General features: G+C 36.8%; 1 protein-coding gene across 2 annotated transcripts in view; it reads right to left on the bottom strand.

Annotated features, from left to right (window-relative positions):
• LOC18428754 (putative clathrin assembly protein At2g01600) overlaps positions 1–17,331 on the bottom strand; it is a 39,262-nt gene extending 21,931 nt beyond the window's left edge. For both annotated transcript variants that reach the window (XM_006838054.4, XM_011623037.3), the window contains exons 1-11: positions 17,153–17,331; positions 16,578–16,647; positions 16,371–16,468; positions 11,424–11,562; positions 10,938–11,065; positions 5,961–6,053; positions 5,756–5,806; positions 5,288–5,353; positions 5,121–5,186; positions 4,922–5,002; positions 4,737–4,817 (exon numbers count right to left, since the gene is read on the bottom strand). In XM_006838054.4, the coding sequence (XP_006838117.1) occupies positions 4,737–4,817; positions 4,922–5,002; positions 5,121–5,186; positions 5,288–5,353; positions 5,756–5,806; positions 5,961–6,053; positions 10,938–11,065; positions 11,424–11,562; positions 16,371–16,468; positions 16,578–16,647; positions 17,153–17,242 (963 nt within the window). In that variant the 5' untranslated portion in view covers positions 17,243–17,331. The remainder of the gene's footprint in view (positions 1–4,736; positions 4,818–4,921; positions 5,003–5,120; positions 5,187–5,287; positions 5,354–5,755; positions 5,807–5,960; positions 6,054–10,937; positions 11,066–11,423; positions 11,563–16,370; positions 16,469–16,577; positions 16,648–17,152) is intronic.
• Between the last annotated feature and the right edge of the window lie 6,466 nt (positions 17,332–23,797).

The following is a 23,797-nucleotide window of genomic DNA, read 5'->3' as shown; positions in this document are numbered from 1 at the left end:
GCTGACCCCATTTCTCAATAGCTCGGAAGTCATCCCTCCTAGGCTGGAAAGAGCCTACCAATGAGGAAGAAGTTTGGATCAAAGGGAAGTAGAGACCTCGTCCAGGGTGGAGAGTATTAGAGGTAGGTGTGGAGAGCGAGGCCAAGGGGGAGGTGGACGCAACTGGGCTGGGGCAGGGGTCCCTGATGGGGTGGAGAGAAAGGAAGACAGGTAAGAGGACACCACCAGTGCAAAGGTGGCATGAGGGGAATAAGGCACACAACAAGGTCTAGCTATTGCGAAAGAAGGGAGGGGGGGGGGGATGGCGAGGGCAAAGGTGGGGGACGGGATGAGATTACAAGCTATAGCTTTTACCCCAGTCGGAGGGGGGGAGCCACCTCTTCGAGGAAGAAGAAACCATAGAAGTTCTTCTTTTGGGGTGACGTTTAGGAAAGGGGAGATAGAATCAATGTCTAAGAGGCAAAATATCAATATTTCAAGCCAAACAAGCAATCGAATGGATAAATCTGAGTGTTCTCCTAAACAAAACCCTTACCAGGTATTCCAGAGCAAAGCTCTCTTCCTTTTGTATTTCAAAATCCCATTCATCTCCTTACAACCCTCTTCCAATCCCAATTTATAATAAGGAGCATACTGCGACTACAAGAAATCCTAATTCTACATAAAATAGAAGACCAAACGGCACCTAAAAATCCTAAAGAACCCTAAAATCCATAAAAACTTAAAAATCAGAAGAATAAACCATGAAAATCCCCCAAAAAATACATCCTTCAATTTTAATAGGAAAAATTCAAAGATAGGAGTCATTTGCTTCTACATCAATTGTTTATCAAGGGGAAAGGAAGAAAAGGGTAGAACCTATGTTGGCTGAAATCTATTAATATCTTTTATTAAATATTACATTCGATTGATCATCCTAATATTTATAATGCAGGACTTTTACATGATAAGACCTGGCTAAATAAATGCATTGTAAAATTTACTTGACAAAATATATTTGCAAGAAAAGTACATATATTCCTTATATCTTTATTGTGTTCCGATGATAATAAGACCTGGCTAAGTAGATGCTGTAAAATTTACTTGACAAAATATATTTGTAAGTAAAGTACAAATATTTTTTATATCTTTATTGTGTTCTGAAATATCATCATCATCCCAACCATTTGGGGTCGTCTACATGAATCATGTTCCGCCATTCCACTCTATCAAGGGTCATACTCTCATACAGACCATAAGTCACCATATCGATTCTCACTACTTCCATCCATGTACTTTTGGGCCTTCCACTTGCCCTTTTAGAGCCTTCCACATTAACCAAATTGCCCCTTCTAAAATGTGTTATTCTAGCTCGACATTGCACATGGTCAGCCCACTTAAGCTTACTTTCCCTTAGCTTATCACCTATTGGAGCTACCCCTAAGTTCCCTCAAACCCCTAAGTTCCCTCAGACCCCCTAAGTTCCCTTAGATATTCATTATGAATTTTATCCTTTCTTGTCTTGCCCTTCATCCATCTCAACATGATCATCTCAGCTATATTCATTATATGGATATCTTATTTCTTGACCGCCGAACATTCTGTCCCATAAAGCATCGTTGGCCTTACAGTCGTCTTATAAAACTTCATTCCCCTTCCCTTTCATTGGTATGCGACAATCACATAAAACTATGAAACCACATCTCCACTTCACCCACCCAGCTCTAATTCTATGTACAACATCTTCCTCAATCTCTTCATCTTCAAGGAATTGTATATCACTATATAATTTATAAAAATTGTATGCAATTTTTATTTTTAAAATTCTCATATATTTTATATATGGGATTGTCTACAAAGAGATCGTTTATCTTTTGTACATGGAGGTCACAAACACTCTTGTCCTTTAAAAATGGGCGATTGTAAGAGTATCATCGAATAGACACAAAATTCCAAAAACAAAACTCTTGGACTTCGTGACTCACCCCAAACCATCCAATTTGATGTCCAATGAGAGAGAATGATTGTGACCTCCATGTACAAAAGATAAATTGTCTCTTTGTAGACAATCCCTTTATATATTTGTTGCAATACTACTCCTATCATCATCATCATCATCATCATCATCCAAGCCTTATCCTAATAATTTGCAGTCAGCTATATGAATAATGCTCCTACATTCTTCTCTATCAAGGGCATACCCTCAATAAGACCAGAAATCACCATATATTTTCTTACTACCTCTATCCATGTCCTTTTAGGCCTTCCCCATGCCCTTTTAAAGCTTTCCACTTGAACCACATTGCACATCCTAACTGGCATTGTATTAGGTCTACGTTGCACATGGCCAACCCTCCTAAGTCTACTTTCCCTCATCTTATTGCCTATTGAAGCTACACCTAAGTTCGCACGTGTATATTCATTCCAGATTCTATCCCTTCTTATCTTGCCACTCATCCATCTCAACATCTTCATCTCAGCTACATTCATACTATGGATATCTTGTTTCTTGACTGCCCAATATTCTCCCTATAAAGCATGGCTAGTCCGACAGCCACCCCATAGAACTTAGCCTTCAGTCTCAATGGTATGCGGCGATCACATAAACCTCCGGATGCACATCTCCACTTCGCCCAACCCAGCTCTAATTCTATGTGCGATATATTCTCAAATCTCAATCTTTTCATTCTCTTAAATTATCGACGCTAGATATTGAAAACAATCTCTTTTAGGCATTTCTTGACCATCAATATTAACTATTTTCTCATTTCTACTCGTATTATTACAAAATTTGCATTCCATATATTCTCTCTTAGTTTGGCTAATTTTAAAAACCTTTAGATTCTAGAGCATCCCTCCAACGTTCTAACTTTGCGTTGAGGCCACCTCTAGTCTCAATCATAACTATGTTATCCGCGAACAACATACACCACGGTTCCTCATCTTGTAGGTGCCTAGTTAATTCATCCATAACCAAAACAAATAAATATAAGCTCAGCACTGACCCCTGAAGTAGGCCTATTATCACTGAGAATTCCCTTGTTTCTCAACTAGTTGTCCGCACACTAGTTAGCGCTCTCTCGTACATATCTCTCACTATGTCAATATGGCATCCAATGGCTCCTTTCGTTTCCAGTACCAACCAAATTAAATTCTAAGTACCCTATCATATGCTTTTTCTAAATCAATAAAGACCATGTGGAGGTCATTTTCCTTCGCCCTAAACTTCTCAATCAGTTGACTAAGTAAGAAAATGACTTCAATAATTGACCGCCTTGGCATAAAACTGAACTGATTTTCCGATACACTTGTTTTACGCCTTAGTTGTTGCTCAACCACTCTCTCTCACAACTTCATATTGTGGCTCATACGTTTAATCTTTCAATAGTTTATACAATTCCGTATGTCTCCTTTATTCTTGTAAATAGGTATCACAGTACTTTTTCTCCATTTGTCTAGCATTTTCTTTGTTCTCAACACCTTGTTGAACAACTTGGTAAGCCAGCATATGCCAATCTCCCCATGCATTTCCAAACCTCAATCGGGATACCATCTGGTCCTAAAGCCTTTCCTATCTTTATCTTTCTCAAAGCTTCTTTCACTTTAGATTTCATAATCTTGCGAATGTAATAATGAACTCTGCCCTCATTTATGTCAAAGGTTCATCTTAATGTTGTGTTCCCATAATATTTGTTATTTAACAATTTTTGAAAATAAATTCTCCATATTTTGTTGACCTCGTCATCTTTCACAAGGGTCAAAGGATCCTTACTCTTAATGCATCTAATATAATCTAGATCCCTACACTTCCTCTCTCTCATTTTAACTAGTTTGAAGACATCTTTTTACTTTCTATTATCCCTAGTTTATTGCACAGATTATCTATGCTTTAAGCTTAGCCTTACTATTTTTTTAGCATTTTTATATTCTTCTAAATTTTAATCATCTTCTATTACATTGCCAAGCTTTATAATAAGATCGTTTTTCGCTAATAGCCCTCTGAATCTCCTCACTTCACTGCTAGGTTTCTTTGTCGAACTTGCTTTTCCCTCTAGTTTCTCCTAAAACTTCTTTTGCCACTTTCTTAATACAGTCAACCATCTCATTCCACACAACATTAACTTCGTGCTCAGAATTTCATTTTCCTTCTTTTACCAATGCTTCGGATTCCATTTTCCTTCTTTTACCAACTTATCCCTAAATAAGTCTATATTCTCCATTTTTAAATTCCACCACCTAGTTCTTGGACGCCTATTAGTTTTACTATTTCTCATCCATCTCTTGAGGCAGACATCCATAACCACAAACCTATGATGCTCCCAAATTAGGGATCTTCTTGCTACCGACAACCCCTCAGTCATGCACCTGCTCCAACTTCCAATAACTATGTTCCGCTCTGTAGGATCTATGTCTAGCCAGACTAGCTTGGGGCATGAGTTACTCAATTCACCATTTTTACCTTTCATTAGAAGGTTTTGTTACCAATGCACCAACTGATGTAGAGACACACCCCTAAGACCATGTTTGAATGCATCAACACTTGCATAATCACATAATTTTAAAAACTATGAAATGAATTGCCCACTCCTAGAAGCACCAAAAATTTTGCCAATAATGAAGCCCTTTTGTTAAATGCACACAAATAAATCAGAAGTTGAACCATTCAGCATGTCTAAACATGAAGACCCCTATATTGAGCTCCATCCGCTTGAAAGAGATGTACAACTGAATTATAGGAGATCATTATTCACACTTACTAGGGGTTCTCTTGGGACAGAAACCACTCGAGGTGCTTCTCTAATGTATTCTTCCATTGTTACAAGAAATGATTGAGGCGGCTGCAAAAGCAAAAAAGTTGTTAATGAGCCAGTACAAACGTGACCACAATACACAAAAGCCCCCACAAATTAACAATTATGCTCCAAATAAAATAAACGCATACCTCTCGCAAAGATGGAAACTGGAAATTCCTAGCAAGTTCCAATCCTTTACAAACATCATAGAAACTAGAAAGGCTTTCAGCCTGCAAACACAAAATCACATCAAAACTATTGATATTGAAATCCAAACATATTCTTTTTTATTTCTTTGATAACTATACAAATAAAACTTAATGAATGCAAAAACAAAATCACTGTAACCTGCTGGCCAGCTCTTCTATAAATCTCTAATGCTTTCACAGCTTCATGCCTCGGCATCTCAAAAAACTGTAACAATGATAGGAGATCATGGTAAGGAGAAAGGGTAGACACTTACATGAAAAGCAACAATTAAGTATGAAAAGCCCAAATTATTGAAATCTCAATACCTTGTCAACAAGATTGATAATTCCATCGTTAATAGCACAATAAACTTTAAAGCTTTCTTTCAATACCTGAAAATTTAAAATTTATAGAAGTAATCAAGCATTTTTTTCATCCCTTGCCTCCAAGCCCCAATCAAACCAAAATTACATAACTTTTCTCCCAATAAATAAAGAAATAGATTGATGAAGACAATGACAGCGGACGGCCTAGCTCATTTTCAAGCAGTTTGCATTTATTTTCTTTCTCTTTCTTTTTTTTTCAATTATTTGCAGTTGGTGCAGGCATCTAAACTACAATTTGCCACTAATTCACTCTTTAACTTTCCCTGGATCATTAAAGTTACAAATGCAAACTTCAGAAGCACTAGAATGCTAACTAATGCATGTTACATTTAGAGCAAAGTACAAAGACAGGAAAAAATAGTAACACAATAAACTATTAATTGGTCTACAAAAATAAAGAAGACATACCAAAGCCAGGGCATGCTGTATCACATAATTCCCAACAGCTCCACCTTCAGGCTGAATAAAGAACAAGATGATAAGGAGAACCAACCCTCCATAAACAGACCAAAAAAAAGAACGTACAAACTAATACTCTCATCCTTAAACTATATATGAAACTTATGTCCTACTCCAGACTAAAGTAAGCCGCAACAGGGACCAAAAAGACTACCTGGCAACCCACAAGACGATAAAGTAATTGTTGTAAGGCAGGCATTTGCTCCAAAAGCTCCTCGCTATCAAGATCTCTCGTTCTACTATGGCCCTACAAGCAAAATGCAGCAAAATGATCAGTATACTGTAATCCAATGAACTGTACTTTATACCATAAGAGGGGAGAATAGCATATACTGTTCCTGGGAACCCCACTCTACTGAGGGGAGAATAGGACCAACTATTGGGTCATATACTGTTCCTGGGAACCCCACTCTACTTTCTTTCTCTCTTTTTTTCCCTTAAAGTAGCAGGGGTTTGTCCAGGAACCCCACCCACTGTATTAATTTGTATGAAAACTTGTTGTGAGTTATCTCCCTGAAAGCTCTTCTATATCACTCTTACATATTGACCTTACTATATTTGCTCTTTCTCACCCAACATTGATTGGGACTTTGTATTTGTCATCTTCCATGAATGATTTTTTCCTCTTGCATTCTTCGCAGGGATATCCCTTTCGAGATGCTATTTTGAATTTTCCACGTCACCTCCCTTGGTGTCCCTTGTTGTGAGTTATCTCCCTTAAAGCTTTTCTATATCACTCTTACATATTGACCTTACTATACCTTACTATATTTGCTCTCTCTCACCCAACATTGATTGGGAATTTGTATTTCTCATCTTCCATGAATGATTTTTTCCTCTTGCCTTCTTTGCAGGGATATCCCTTTCGAGATGCTATTTTGAATTTTCCACGTCACCTCCCTTGGTGTTCCTTTAATCATATGATGATCTTCTTGCACCCTCCAATTTCTTTCTTGCCATATGACCCAAATTAGGGAAGAGAGATATTCCTAAAAAATTGTCTATGGGCTTCTCTTGGAACCAATTTGTTAGGGGACTTTGGATTTTTGAAACGTCTACAGCTTCAGTGTTGAATCTTCTAGTAATAGCGTTCCAAATTTCACCCACAAAGGCGTATGTAATAAAGTTCTCATGGTCTTCAATCTCAACAAAGCATTTGTGAAATTTGGAAGGCACCCTAGTTTTGCACTCTATCCAGTTATTCAAGAAATCACAATTACAATTGGGAATCACCGATCCATAACATATTTGATGGGGACCGAACTGGTTCCTAATCAGAACCAGGAATTGTTTCCAGTCAGAGGGGCATTCTATTTTGTCAGAGAACCGGGCGATCAACCTAGATGTCATATTTGTAGTCTATACAACTGAGGAGTAGGTGTGGCGGAAGAGGAAGAGCAAGTACTATGTAAGAGGACATTTCTTGAGGCAATAGGTGAGGGAAATAAAGAAGGCGGCGATTATGAGGAAGTAAGCAGACGTGACCAGCAAACATTTGAGTAATTCGAATCAGATGTCAGTGTTTAGGTATTTGCAAGGGGAGATGGGGCAGAAGATAGGGGGGATGGGGCAGTAGATGATCATGATGCCACCCAATCCGAACTAGAAGAGTGCCTGCCTAAGCCCCAACAGCAGGAGGGTGGGGATGAGCATGAGGGGTAAACCAGCCCTAGGGACGTCGCTAAGGAGAAGGGCATTCGTCTCCCCATGAAGAACCATTCACAGAGCAGATATAGCAGTCAGAAGGTGGGCACACATCTTCCTTGGAGAACCCACAAATGTACTCCTCCAGACCACTCAACATTATGGCGACGATCGATATGACACTGATGCGAATGACTTATATGAGCCCATCTTGTTATTTATTCTTGGTCCTAGTTTGTATGTTTGGACTTGACTAATTATATTATTACCATTTGATTGATCATATGGATGTCATTATTGTTGTATATTGCAATTTAGAGAATGAAATGAATGTCTTGCACTCCAACAAGAATGAACTAGACTCTTAGTATTATGTGTTTTGGTAATAATAGCAAATCAATAATGTAATGGTCTATCTTGTCTTTGCAAACCCACATAACTCGATTTTTTCTTTTGCCCATATGGCTGAATCACAAGACCGCTGATTCACTAATCTGGATGGTCCAGGTCCGGGTCAAGGTCCAGTGACTGGCCAGTTCACCTAGGAAATCCAAGTTCTTAAACACAATATTTCAAACACAGATCATCCCGCTCAGTGTGATGGGATTTTGGATCGCCCACCCGCTGAACCAATTAGGACCAGTCGAAACTAGTGTTATAAAAAACGGATTGTTAGAGTAGATCGTACAAACACTGATCCTAAGATGGATCAATAGTTTGCCGATCAGACAGAAAAAAGAGAGAGAGAGTGAGACCGTCTTTTTCTTTCCAAAGAGGTGGAGGTTTGATTCTTCCCGTCGCAATACTTTTGTTGTTAATAGAAAAGCGTTAATAAAAAATTGAGGTACAAATACAAGCATTTAAAAGGTAACAGAGTACGAGGGTGGGGATTTGATCCCCCAACCAAGCATTTAAAGTGCCACTCAAAGCTAGCCGAGCAAGCCCTTTAACTTATATGACATGATAATGACTTTATATAATATGCTTATATGATGTGATATCGACTATTACATATTATATATTATATATCAACGAGTCGGCTAATTCCTACTCAGAATCACCATGTTCATCGATTCCAGATTCAAATCAACGTTTTTTTAATAATGGTTGAAAAGGTCGAAATTTCACAAAAAATTAATAAGAAAATAACATTAGGGGGCGGGGGAGACCAAGATTGCCCACCCGCCGAATCCAATCAGAATTGTTGATTCACAATCCAAATAGCGGGGTTTTAAAACCTTGGTTTGGGTGGAACAGACCTCCACCATACTATAATCCGAATCGGCCAAATCTGGCAATCCTAATTACCAATCTAGATCGCCCGGATCGTAGATCAAACAGAAAGTTAAAAAAGAAAAAAGCAAAAAAAAAAATGAAGAGCAAATTAAAGTGTTGTATAGATCCATCTCCTCCATTTATAATATATTTGTTTCATGGATTAAATTCTAAATCATCAAACATAATATACATGGGGAGTAATGCAAATTAGAATAGAATAGGGCCAATTTCTGCATCAAGAAGGGGACCAGTCCAGTGAGTCACTGAATTCGATCTTCATTGGTGATTCTCGATTTGGATTGGCAATCTATAAAGCCTTGGGCTGGTGTTTTAGAACAAGGATCATCTGGGTGGATCGGTCCTCCATTGGAACAATCCAAATCAGCTGAATCGACAATCCAACCCAAAATAAAAATAAATAAAATCTAAAACGAAAAGAGAGAAAAAAAGTTGCATAAATTCATAATATAAATATTTATTTGATGATTTAGAGTTTCAACCATAAATAAGTAAATGAATATTGAACACTATGAATTGAGTAAAATAGAGCCATACAGTCACGGCACCTAATAATAGGCGTTAAATTCCTTCCTCTTACTAAATAAAACCTTTCAAACCCTAATAGTTTTTCTTGTATAGACTGCTTAATACAGGGTTTTGAAAATCGTCGTTGTGGATCAGAACTGGACATTGATTGGCCCAATTCCCTCTCAAAATCGAGAGTTGGCTCGAATCTCTCTAGTTTACCTAACTCCCTATGTTTAATTTTCTTTTTAACTATTGGAACTCTAAATCATCAAACAAATATGGATTTATGTAATTTTTCACTCTTTTTCATTTTTATATTTATTTTTATTTTTTGCTAGATCACCAATTTCGCTGATCCGGATTGGTCCAATGGAGGGCAGATCCACCAAGATGATATCAGATTTAAAACACTTGCACAAGGTTTTAAAAGCCATCAATCCAGATCGAGAATTGTCGATCTGTATAGGATTCAAGACCCACTGGACCAATTCCCTCCCAGAATTAGAAATGAACCCTAACCTTTCAAAATTGCATTGTTCCCCCCAAATGTTATGTTTGTTTGATGATTTAATCATCAAATAAACATATTATAAATTAGGAAGATGTAACTATGCAACACTTTCTCTTCTTAAGTTCCTGTTCTTTCTTAACTTTTGGATAGACAGCCAATTCAGCTGACCTTGATTGCCCTATTCGGCCAAACCAGATCGGCACAATGGAGGACCAATCCACTTGGACCTAGGTTTTAAAATCTGGCAATCAGAATCACTAATCTAGATTGCAACTCAGTAGGTAGGCAATCAAGACACTTCCCCCCCCCAAAAAAAAAAAAAAGCTGAATATCCAAAAAAATATTATTAATGTTTTTATTTACTGTCAACCATTTCAACCTATCTGGACAGGTACAGAGCATGGGCAATCTTAACCCAACTCCAAGTTTTAAACATTAACCTGGCCAATCAATTTTTTAAAACACTGCAATGGCCAAGTATTTTAAAAATGGCCCCAGACAAAATAGTACTAAACTAATGCTTTTTTAAAAAAAATATTATACTAAACTAATGCTTTAATATTCAAAAAAAATGAAAAAGGTCCAAAAATAAATTGGGGTAGGAATCAAGCAATTCTTCTAACAAAATTGCTTGATTCCCTAACACTCGCCATGTTCTCTCAAAGAAACCAAGTAAGCCCCTCGGACTCGAATGCATTCATAGTTCTGATAAGGAACAGGATCAGTACCTCACCGGATCTGATCCAGATTGGCCATTCATGATCCAGATCACCGCTTTGAATCCCAGAATCTATCATTGTCCATAAATTCATTGGTAGTTGATGACCCCAATAGAAGACTAAGTCGTTCGCATATAATTGGGGTAGGAATCAGACGATTCTTCTAACAAAATTGCTTGATTCCCTAACACTCGCCATGTTCTCTCAAAGAACCAAGTGAGCCCCTCGGACTCAAATGCATTCATAGTTCTGATAAGGAACTAGATCAGCACCTCACCGGATCTGATCCAGATTGGCCATTCATGATCCAGATCACCGCTTTGAAATCCCCGAATCTATCATTGTCCATAAATTCATTGGAAGTTGATGACCCCAATAGAAGACTAAGATGTTCCTAAATGTAATTATAGCACATTTTCCCATATGAACAAATCCAACATTAAAAGCGTACCTTCTCATGCCCTTCTGCAGGCTTGGTAAAACGTTCAGCTTCGACATCATACTTCAAAACTCTAAAACATTCCAGTCTTTCCTCAAGGAACAAAGCATAGGTACGAACCCAAGCAGAGCAATCCCAAGCTGCACAAGAATAATGTTTCCCAAACAATTATTAGAAGTATATCATAATTTGGCTAGCCATTCAAAAGTTATACCACTCAGCAATAGCATGGTATGTGGTACACCAAAGGGCCATCCACCATTCATTATCCATGATAGACAGCAAACATTAATCATAGCAGGACCGAATGGGAAATTCATCTCCATAGCATCGATATCTGCTGCCCATAGAGAATGGAGGGTGGACAAACTTTTATTCTACTATTTTTTTTGATGGATTATTTGAGTACCATATATATTGGTATACGTTCCTAATGAGAAATGTGACTGTAACATGATTACGAATCTGGAAAAATAGATTTGGGTACAGGAAACCAACCAATTGGACCAGAGTCATCCTTAAAATTAGATAACTGGAGTATATGGGCCCTGTGGGAGAAATTAAGCAGTTCCTCACGAAAAGTAGGGTCACCTTCCCGTAGAGTCCTATGGATAACTATGAGTGTTTTCAGTGCCACCTAAAAGATGCCAACAAACAGAAGAATGAGAATTATTTACTTATAAAATGAGAAAAAGAATAAGAAACTGAGGCCAATGATTGAAAATAAAGGTAGAATATATGGCCAAAGTGAAGAAAAAGAATCAATCCAAATACAATGGACGCATATAATCACTATATCAACATTATCTCAAACAAATAATAGTATAACAAATAGCCAATCCTTTAGAAATAATGCCAATGCCAGAGTTTCCCTATGCTGGAGTTTCCCTAAGCAAATGGAAGTAGGTCGAGTAATACCACAATCCAATGATATGATATGAAGTATACCAAAGGGGTATTCACCGCACTTTCCCAATGACAAATGGAGGAGAGGATCTATGATTGACAGAACATCCTTTGTACCCTGCTACGGTTCACCCTCAATATCAATCAGCAAAAATGGAGGCTACATATTCCCTTCAAAGTCTCAAGTATCGTATGCCAAACTCCATTGGATTATGGTACGCCTTCCCTCAGAAATATATGTTGATAGGCAGACAAGAAAACGATCAAGTCACGATAAACTGTGTTTACTAGAGAAATTTTATCAGTCCATGACCCAGCAATCAACTTCATAAAAAGTTCATTTGTGGGCTACGATATTGTTTCGACAATTGCTTAATATAACTCTATTATCTATAAAAATAAAGAGTTTATTTTTAACGAAAGATGATGAGGTCAACGAAAGGTGGAGAATCTATTTTCAAAAATTATTAAATGACGAACACAATGGGAACATAGTAATAGAAGGGACTGTTAGTACAAGCGATGGCAGAGGTAATAGATACATTTGTAAGATTAGGATGTCAGAAGTAAAAGACGCTTTGAAAAGGATAAAGATAGAAAGGCTTTAGGACCAGAAGCATGCCGATAGAGGTTTAGAAGTGCATAGGGGAAATAGACATTGACTGGCTGACGAAGCTGTTCAAGAAGGTATTGAGAATAATGAAAATGCCAGACAAATGGAGGAAAAGTATTGTGGTACCTATTTACAAGAACAAATGAGATATACAAATTGTGCAAACTATCGAGGGATCAAGCTTATGAGCCATACTATAAAGCCCTGGGAGAGAATCATTAAGCAACAACTAAGGCATGTAACGAGTGTATCTGAAAACCAATTTAGTTTTATGCCAGGAAGGTCAACAACTGAGGCAATTTTCCTACTTAGACAACTGATTGAGAAGTTTAAGGCGAAGGAAAAAGACCTCTACATGGTCTTTATTGATCTAGAGAAATCTTAAGATAGAGTACCTAGATATTTGATTTAGCGGATGTTGGAAAAGAAAGGCATCTCTAGACATTTCATCGGCTTGGTGAGAGATATATACAATGGAGCGGTAACTAGTGTACGAGCAACTAGTGGAGAGACGAGTAAGTTTTCAATGACAATAAGTTTACATTAAGGGTCAGCATTGAACTCGTAACTCTTTATCTTAGTTATGGACGACTTAACTAGGAACCTACAGGATCAGGTACCATGATGCATGTTGTTCGCAGATGACATTGTTTTGATTGATGAGACCCGAAACGGCATCAACACAAAGTTAGAACTTTGGAGGGATGCCCTAGAATCCAAATGTTTTAAAATTAGTCGGACTAAGACAGAATATATGGAGTGCAAGTTTAGTAACAATAGGAGTAGAAACGAGGAAGTAGTTAAGATTGACGGCCATGAAGTACAAAAAAGACCGCACTTTGGATACCTTGGGTCAATAATCCAAAAAAATGGAGAGATCGAGGAAGATGTAACACACAAAATTAGAGCTGAGTGGGGCGAAGTGGAGATGTGCAACAGGAATTTTATGTGATCACCGCATACCAATGAAGCTGAAGGGCAAGTTCTATAGGACAGCAGTGAGACTAGCTTTGCTCTGGAATGTTGGGCGGACAAAAAACAATATACCCATGAAATGAGTATAACAGAGATGAGGATGCTGAGATGGATGAGTGGCAAGACAAGAAGGGATAGAATTCAAAATGAAACTATTCGAGAGAATTTAAGCGTGGCACCAATAGGCGATAAAATGAGCAAGAGTAGACTTAGGTGGGCGGGCCATATGTGGCACCGACTAAGTACAGCACCTGTAAGGAGGTGCGAGTTAGTTCAAGTGGAAGGACTTAAAAAGGCAAGGGATAGGCCCAAAAGTACATAGTTGAAAGTAGTCCGAAAATATATGGGAACTTATTACCTCACTGAGGGTATGGCCTTTAATATAGTAGAATGGAGAACCAGGATTCATGCAGCTGACCCCAACTAATTGAGAGAAGGCTGAAATGATAATGATGATCTACAAAAATAAGAAGTTTATTGGGAAGGGAAAATTGACTCCAAATTGTTAGTCACTTGAATGAGCCTTAGAGTATGATAGACATGGTGGATCACCCTTACCTAGCTCGGCAAATAACCATTTCTTGGAGGTGTTAAAATGGAGGCAGGAGCTCAAAATGGGAAATGGATGCATGTGTACTTAGTCAAGGATGAAATCCCCTTGCATAGAACTTATCAGAAATCTAAACGACTAGATAATCCAAAGAACTACGCTAGTTGGGTTACACAAATACATGTTATATACAAAGACGAACACCTCCAAGTGCTTCACATGGCACTCCTATAAAACCACCAGCTACAACATTGAGACCCCACCCTCCCCAAGGAAAAGTTTTTTTTTTAAAAAAAAGGATCAAGAACTGACAACTAGGAGCAATTACATGGTTTGCTACTATTTTGGAACTTTTGTAAACAAGAGTCCAGTTGGTACCAATTCCCAGCCAGTTTGGGCTGCCTAACCCAGGGTTGTTTGTTTCCCTATGAAACATGGATCTATAAATGGTTTGGGACATGACAAGCATCTGAAACTGTAAGGGACAGTATTGGAGCAATTTGATCAGGAAGCTCAAGGGGATTTCACTAAAATGCCACATTAATGAGTTATTTTAAGCCATTCAGTCAATGGAGTGCGGTAATCCACATTGATGAGATATTTTACGCCATTCAGCCAAGTGATCACAAAACAGGTAGAACAAATGGAGTGAAGGGATGGGAGAAATGGTTAAACAAATGAAAAATCTAGATCTCTTCTCAATTGTATAGACCGTCAGGAATCGAAAGTAGTTTCAAGGTGCACCATACTTAAGGAGGTATGCAATTTTTCTTTTTTTTCTTTCTTTCTTTTTTTTTTGGGGTGGGGGTGGGGGGTGGGCGGGGGGGGTAGGCACTTGAACAAGAAATATGGGATGCAATGCATCCTAATCTTAATGAATTTAGGACACATAGATCACTAGAGATTGAGGAATTAGAGATGTTGTGATGTATTCTTTCCCATAACTTTTCATGCTAGACCACCCTTTGCAATGCAATAGGGTGGTAAAGAATAGCTAGGGGCTAAGGTCGTGGTGGTAGCACCCCACACCATAGTTACCACGTTGTGGTTTCCATTCCCACCACTAACACCACCCTACTAACACCTTCAAAAAGCTAACTCCTGATCTACTTTAAAAAACGGGTAAGCCACTGAATTACCCAAAAAAAAAAAAAAAGATAATAGCTAGGGGCACAAGACAACTCTGGTTTGGACGATCTTAAGTCAGCGTCGAGGTTTAATATCACGGTGAACAAAGATGTCCCATCCACACCCTCGTAAAATCGATGATTTCCTAATTCGGTCGTTATGGGTGGCTCTTTCATCCCTAAGATCCTCAAGGCAAGTTTACCAATCATTCAGTATAATAAGAACATTTGAAACTCGACTGAGTTGACTTGGTTAATTTTTCATCACAATTAACCTACTTCTATTCAGCTTGTTAGGCTCGTGACCGATGACCACGAGCCTAACAAGCTGAATAGAAGGAGTCAAACTTGACATAAGACTCAGTGAGAAGGTGAAAAAGAGAGCCTCATTGAATTGGAGGAGACATGAATGAAAAATGAACATTAATACTCCTAGGAAAAGGAAAAAGCAATTTAGGAAAAAACTGGTTTCATGTCAGTTTGGAACTTATACAATAGTATTATACACAGTTCTTTTCGATAAGGATTTTTTATACAATTAAATGTGATTTTATGGCCGTGGATTCATGTATAGCTACCTAATGTTCCCATATAGTAGATGTTAACATTAAAAATATAGAAGTACGAACACAAATCACAATGCCAACCATTTCAGGAATTAGAAGGTGGTTGAGATCAATTGACTAAGTCCTGACCTGAGTTCTAAATTATGTATATACGTAGATATATGCGCAAATATTACGATAACAATCATGAATCAAAAAGTAGACCTTTTATGAGACCATTTCTATAAAAATGCATGCATGTATCCATGGCTTCATGAATATTAAAAATATGATGTGCATGCATTGTAAACGTAGATAAGCTTAGTAAACAAACGCATAAATTGTTATATTTATGCTGTGCCAAATCATTTCAACTGTTACATAGAGTGCCGGTACCGTGCCCAGACCTATTTTGCTACCCTAAAATAAAAATCTGCATCATCACATACACTGGCACATAAAAATCACTTACATGATTCAAGTAGTGTGGGCATGAAAAAAAGCCATTTCTCAATTAGTTATCAGAAACAAACAAAAACCCAATTCTCGAAGTCATTATCAGAATGAAAAAACCAAGTGGCAATTAAGTAAGAAAAACAACACCCAATTCTCAAGTTATTATCTCTCAATTAATAACAAGAAAAGCAAAACCCAATTCTGACTAGTTATCAAGAAAAAGGCAAAAAAATAGTTCATTCACTGTAAAGATCAAGAAGCTATCAAAAATACCGTCCAGTTGTGGGTCTTGGCCAGTCGCCTAGCAAGTGCGTGTATACAGTACGCAACATCAGCCCGGGGGCGAATCACCGAAGTTGCAGCCAAAATTTCTAGAGAGAGAAATACAGGGAACCAAATAATTCAATAAGAAAAGGCAGTAGAATAAAACAGAGCATTTAGTTCAAGAAATGAAAGAAGAGGGACGGAGAGACGTCTTACTTCGCACATGTCTCTCTTTTGGGGGACATTCGACATGGTTTGTGGCTTTGACGATCGCAACGTCCACATCCTCCAATCAAAAGAATTGAAATCAGAGGGACCCAATTGAATAGAGAGAGAATGAAAGTTCCCCATCGAGAGAGAGAGGTTTCAAATACAGAGGAATCCATATCTAGAGAAAGAAAAGGACAATCAGGGGCCGGAGGAGAGGGCCAACAAGAGAGTCAAATAAAGGAACTAAAAAGTAAAGAGAGAGATTCGCAGGGGCAGCAGGAGAGAGAGATAGAGGGGGGGACTCAAATTAGAGACCCAAAATAAAAGAGAGAGAAAATAGATTCACAGGGAAAGCATGAGAGACGAGGAAATGGGATTAGAGCAACCGAAATGACAAGAGAGAGAGAGAGATACTGAAAATAGAGTAACCCAAATAAAGAGAAAAAATAACAAGAGGGAGAGACGAGGGAGAGACGAGGAAAGGGAGTACTGAACTTAGAAGAACCCGAATGAGAAGAAAGAGAAAAATAAATCACAGTAGAGAGAGAAAGAGAGCTTTTCTTAGAGAGAGAAGCGTATACCTTAAAATCGCTGTTAACCTTGGCAAGGCCAACTTTGGTGGTGTCCTTCAAAGCCCCGTAGGCCTTTCTCCATGTCTGGAGGGAACCCATCTGCCCTCCTCTTCCCCCTCTCTCGCGCCTCCTCTTCCACCGCTTTCTCCGTATATTACCCCATGAATCGCCACCATTATACCCACCCCACGCTCTTTCTTTCTCTTTTTTAGTCCTTTCACCGCTTTTCTCTCTCTATATTTTCTCTCTCTAAAGTATAAAATAAACCGAAGTTTCCCTCTCTCCATGAGCAGTTGGAGTAGAAGGTCCGCCTTTCCCACCGCATTGGGGCCCCCAATGGCTTGCTTAGGTAAGCCGCCCAATTTCCTCAGTCCCCAGTTTTATAATACTTTATTGATGAACCTATGAGGGCAAGGTTGGCAATAGACTCGGACCCGACCTCGGATTCGGTTCCGGCCTAATGATGGGTCCATAAATTGGACCCTCACAAGTAAGGTTCGGGTCCAAATTTTAGACTCAAATACTATTCGGGTGTGATCCAGGTAACCTAATATTTTTCTAATCCAGATATATAAATATATTTAAGAAAAAAATTTATATAAAGTGCACCTCAATACTCATAGAAAAGGTTGTTTGCCCCTCAATACTCATCGAAAAATTGTTTCATCATTTAAAAAACCTTCCAAATGATCATCTCCACTTCGATATGTAGGAATATGAAGGAAAAATTGAATTTCAAGTATTAATATTAGTATATCTTGTAAAATATTATCTAAAACATCTATTATCAAAATATTTGAGTGTTTATAGATTTGTTAAATCTGCAATATTTTTGTTTTTTTTTTTTTACAATGTTATTAAATCTACAATATTTTTGGAGCTTTCAATTTTATAATAGGATGAAAAATACATTTTAGGGTGATCATAAGAGTTTCAGTGCCTAAAATATATCTTATAACGAGATTTTGGGTGCACCTCACTATGACTGTTTAAGGCTAACACCTTACACAAACCTCTCCCTATATTTAAAGGGTGCCGTTTCTATAGCTAGGCTCTAAACAATCGAATTAGAGCCTACCTTCAAATAGTTGTCGAGAAATGTGGTTTCAATACTATAAATCTTTTTTATAGCCTTAAAATATATTTTCATATATATTTATAAAATTTAAAGCTTAAAAAATAGCGTAGATTGATAGATCTATGAAAACTTAAAAATCTTGAAAATTGACGATCAAAAAATGCGTTACAAAATACATTATTTCTAAAACTTCAAATCTATTTTTTTTCATGTTCATGCATCTTGATGTCGAGATGATCAATTTGAAGGTATTCGGGCATCAAAACAATCTTTTCAAGCGAAATTTTCGATGCACGCTCAATTTTGATTGTTTAGAGCCTCGGCTCTATATAAACTTTTCCCATATTTAAATATAGTTGAATAATACATAAAGGAAAAAATTTATATGAGGCTCTAAACAATCAAATTAGAGCCCACCTCAAAAACTTCACTATAAGAGGTTGTTTTGATGCTCAAATGTCCTCAAATTGATCATCTCAACATTAAAATGCATGGACATGAAAAAAAAATGGATTTCAAGTTCTGGAAATAGTACATCTTATATGTATTTTTTGACAATCAATTTTCAAGATTTTCAAGTTTTTATAGATCTGCTTAATTTACACTATTTTTTAAGCTTTAAATTTTATAACTAAATATAAAAATAAATTTTAAGGCTATCATAAAGATTTTCAGTATTGAAATCACATTTCTCGATACTATTTGAATCTGTGCTCTACTTTGATTGTTTACAGCCTCAGCTATATACAAACTACACCCATACATAAATATTGTAATTTTTAAGTCGGGTCCAAGATCCCACTATATTTTTGGGTCCACTAGATTCAAGTTTGATCGGGTTTGGGTCCCATATCATTTTTCTGATTCAGACCCATGTCAGGCGAACCCGACTCAACTCGACCCATTTCCACCCCTACTCTATTAGTACCATTGCCACCCCTACTCTACTAGTAGTTTGCGCCCTACCCTACGTACATGTCATGCATGTCAAAGGTTTTGGTGCGTGAAAAGTTTATATAAGGTTCCAACCTTAAAACCTAGAACTACAGATGCACATTAAAAAGCCATTAGTAAAAGTTGTTTTAATGTTGAAAAACTCTCTAATTGATCATCTCGATATCGAGATGTATGGCCATAAAAAAAAAAAGATTTTGAATCGCATAAATGGTGCATCTTACAACACATTGTCTAAACCATCCATTTTCAAGATTTTCATATGTTTATATACCTACTTGAATTTTAATCATTTTTTTAATTTAAAATTTTATAATTAGATTTAAAAATAGATTTTGAGATAACCTTAGAATATTTTACATCAAAATTATATGTTATGATAAAATTTAAAGGCACACCTTAAATAGATTGTTTAAGGTTGCAACCTTATAGAAACCACACCAGTATAAATAATGTAAAACTATTTCAAGATTCGAATTTAATTTTATGATGTGTTCTGTTCAACCCGGTAACCAATTTAATAAATAAATAAAAGAAACAAAATTTCAGGGGTGTATTTTCTTTAACTTGGAGACCGAACTTTCTAATAAAAAAAAAAGATAAATAAAAACACTCTCTTTCTAAGCCTAAAAATAATAATATCCCAAAGCCTAAAAGCAATAATATCCAAAATTCAAATATAGATTGTTCAGTTTTTCAACAGGCACATTTTAGCATTGAAGAAATCCAAATCCATCTTGTGTGCACATAATCATCAGGCACTTTTAAGTGGAACCTAAAACTTCATAATCTAAAAACAAAAACTCCTAGGAAGCATTTCCACATGTCACTACATGTATTAAAGTTATTATACCATGGACATTGGATTATCTTGAAATAAGAAAAAGACATTGCAGTATTCTTCACATTCTCCTTCTTGGCGAGTAGTTGCCATTATTGGCCTTTTCTCTCCTTATGTTATACGGGATTTTATAGTATTAAATCATTTATTTTTTATACAAGAATATCACAATCAACTATAGCCATTAGATGAGAAATACGACAGCTTGAGGTGTCTCATAAAGTTATGAAAGAAAATAAATTTTAAACTTTGAGCCTGGTCAAGAAAACACTCCAAGCCACTTTATTTCACATCTAACGGTCATATTTGATTGTGACATCCTTGTATGAAAAATAAATTGTGCTATGTTATATAATGAATAATGATTAATGTGTCTATATTTTTTCATTGGCATGTACAAGCCTTAAATAAGCAATTTCTCTTGCATTAAAAAACATTTTATCTCCCTCCCTCAATGAATCGCTATGTTATATAATGATTGCCTTTGTGGAAAAAACTTTTAATTCCTCAGGTTTTAGATGCATGGTTCTCTCTTTGTCCAAGCAATGGTGTTTGATCCTTCTCTCCATATGTTATACAAGGTCCATTATCTCTTTCTTCCTTGGTTTAGAGGCCTATTTTTACATTTAAGGGCAAATAAGATACTCCTTGTTTGGTTGCATAAATGGCTGATTTTATTATTGAGTTCCATAAGTAAAAATTGGTTTTTATAATTTTGTGCATGTCAGACTGTAAATATTGTAGTAGTGTTTGCCTCAATGTTTTAAAACTTGGTGATTTCCAATCTGGATCGTCGATTTCGATAGGAAACATTCTGGACTGGTCCGATTTTGGAAGGGTATGGGTCCCGACTGAGTTCTCCCTTATATATGTTTTTCTATTTCTTAAGCTTATTTAATATATTCTTAGGGCCCCTCTATATTTTTAACTTTTATCTTATGTCATTCATTTTTCTAATATTTTTTAGATTATCGATCCAAACCTGATCTGAATCACCAATCCAATGATCTGATACGGATATGTGGATGAACAATCCACCAACCAATCCATGTTTTGAAACACTATTTTGTTTTGTCCATTTTCCTCTACATGCTGTATAACTCTCTCTCCCTCTATCTCTTTCATTTATTTGAAGGAAAAAGTGTATAACTCTCTCTCGCTCTATCTCTTTCATTTATTTGAAGGAAAAAGTTTCTATAGAGTTGAGGCTCTAAACAATCAAATTAAAGTGCACCCCAAAAATTTCACTCTAAGATTTTATTTTCATGCCCAAATGTCGTCAAATTGGTCATCTCAACATCAAGCTGCATGGACATGTGAAAAAAATGGATTTCAAGTTTTGAAAATAGTGCATCTTGTAACGCATTTTTTTACCGTCAATTTTCAAGATTTTCAATTTTCATAGATTTGTTTGATCTACACTATTTTTTAGGCTTTAAGTTTTGTGATTAACGACGAAAATATATTTTAAGGCTATCACAAAGATTTTCAGTATTGAAACCACATTTCTCTACATTATTTGAACATGTGCTTTATTTTGATTGTTTAGAGCCTTGGCTTTTTAGAAACTGCACCCAAATTGAATGTACACTTAGCTACCTATGGGGCATGAAATTTTATCCGTCAAGTTATATGTTTCTCTCCCGAGTATTGATACTATGAGATCTTCCCACAGCTATGTGAGTAGGACCCTAAAGGATCACCATTAAATTTTGACATAAATCTCTAGAAAACTCATTTACCCAAGTCTTATACCTATATCACAACTTTTCTATAGATTTGTGTCAAAATTTAATGGCGATCATTTTGGGTGCTACTCACGTGGGTGTGGGAGGGTCTTATAGTGTCATTTCTCTTTTTTCCATCTCTCTCTCTTCTAAAGGCCCATAGGTTATTGCTTGTTTGGCAGTGAGCCCAACGACACTCTAATGAGTTCCATAAAAACTGAAATTTTTTGTGTATAAAGTCAAATTTTATAATTTTAGTGGAAATTTACTGAAAAGTCATGTTTTATTGTTGGAATATTTCATATTTCACACTTCAGTTCTACTTTTTAAAATATCTATGAATTTTTTTTTCTTTTTTTTCCTTTATACTAGATTAAACTCAACTTTGGTATATTGATACTTCTCACTGTAACACACTTATAGATGGAGTCTTTTTGCTATTTATTATTTTTGAATTATTTTTATATATTTTTTATAGGTGCATGATGGTGAAAAGTATAAACATCCCAACTTTGAGCTTAATCCGATGTATAGGAAAATAGATCAAATTGAAATACTATTTATATTTTTAAAACTTAAATATAAAATATACTATTCTTACATTCAAAAAGTAATTTTTTACCTTCGGAAATAGAAGATCAGGGTTTTTCACACATAAGCCAGTGCGTGCAAAAAAAGTATACCAGGTAGGAAGGCGTAGCAAAGGGCCCAGGCCTTAATCCGGGAACCCGAGGGGTGGACTCGGCAAGTTGCGTTTATATCCAAATCTTGAGCACGAATACTATTTGGATCTAGATCCGATAATACTTTTCGGGAGGGGTAGAGCCGATCAGGGTTCGGGTATGAGTCAAAAAATTGGACTCGGCAAGTTGGGTCTATATCCAAATCTTAAGCACGAATACTATTTGGATCTAGATCCGATAATACTTTTCGGGAGGGGTAGACCCGATCAGGGTTCGGGTATGAGTCCAAAAATTGGATTCGGCAAGTTGGGTCTATATCCAAATCTTGAGCACGAATAGTCGAATAGTATTTGGATCTAGATCCGATAATACTTTTCGGGTTCCCATATATATATAACTTTTGTGTCAAGTTCAGTCTTACTTTTAATTTGTAGAGACAAGTCTTTGGCTCGGATCTTCTCTTGCAATCCACTCCACATTGACCATCTCTTTTATTATCACCACAGCCCTTTTCCAACGATTTGGTGCCACCAACATGAATTCTGGTCTGGTGTGCAATTTTTGTTTTCTCTCTCCGAACGAAATTGACCACTCCAAAATGAAAGAAAACCACTTCATTATTTAGCTTCAGACATTGAGTTCCTTTGCTCGTGTAAACCGTTGGGGGTTCTTTGTCCTTTCTTTTTGCTTTGCTTTAAATCATGAATGTGGCCAACATGTTTACCCAAAAAGAGTGTGGCCATCGTCATCCCACCAAGAGATTCATGATTAATTCTCCTAACTTTCTTCGAGTCGTAAGTGACCCACTTCTTTTATCATGTAAACTTCTTTGGAGCGCATAGCTTGGATTTGAACCGGACTCGGGAAATATTGGTGCCAACCAGCGCCCTCATACTTCAGTTGCATGACTTCTATTTTTTTTGACACCTTCAAAATTACTAATCGTTTTAAAAATAGATAGGGGCTTATATTCATCATTGTATTACCCAAAAAAAAAAAAAAATTGGCATGGTATCCGTTCTCATTGAACTACCCAAAAAAATTAACAAGGAATTGTTTCAAAGATGGGTGGTTAAAGTAGTGGGACGCCACAATGTGATATTTTGCATTCCACTCCTACTATGGATAAAGGACTTCACAGTTGAATTACCCCAAAAAGAGAAAAAAAAGGAAAAAAAAGATGCAATCATCTTTCTTATAACACATATTGCCGACTAACCTATTAATAAGTTGCATATCCTTTCCACTATTGTTTTTTCCACGTGCGAAATCGTTGATTTCTCAATTGTCATAATTGGAGAAGCCAAATTTTCCGATGCCGTAATTGATTCTTAGTATTTCTGATACACATGTAGAATACTCAGTCATAGA

This window comes from Amborella trichopoda, chromosome 13 (assembly GCF_054954075.1).
Source record: "Amborella trichopoda isolate Santa Cruz 75 chromosome 13, AtrichopodaSantaCruz75HAP2 v2.0, whole genome shotgun sequence".
NCBI classification, from domain to species: Eukaryota; Viridiplantae; Streptophyta; class Magnoliopsida; order Amborellales; family Amborellaceae; genus Amborella; species Amborella trichopoda.
Note: the sequence above shows the minus strand (reverse complement) of the source record. Positions and strands in the feature narration are given on the sequence as shown.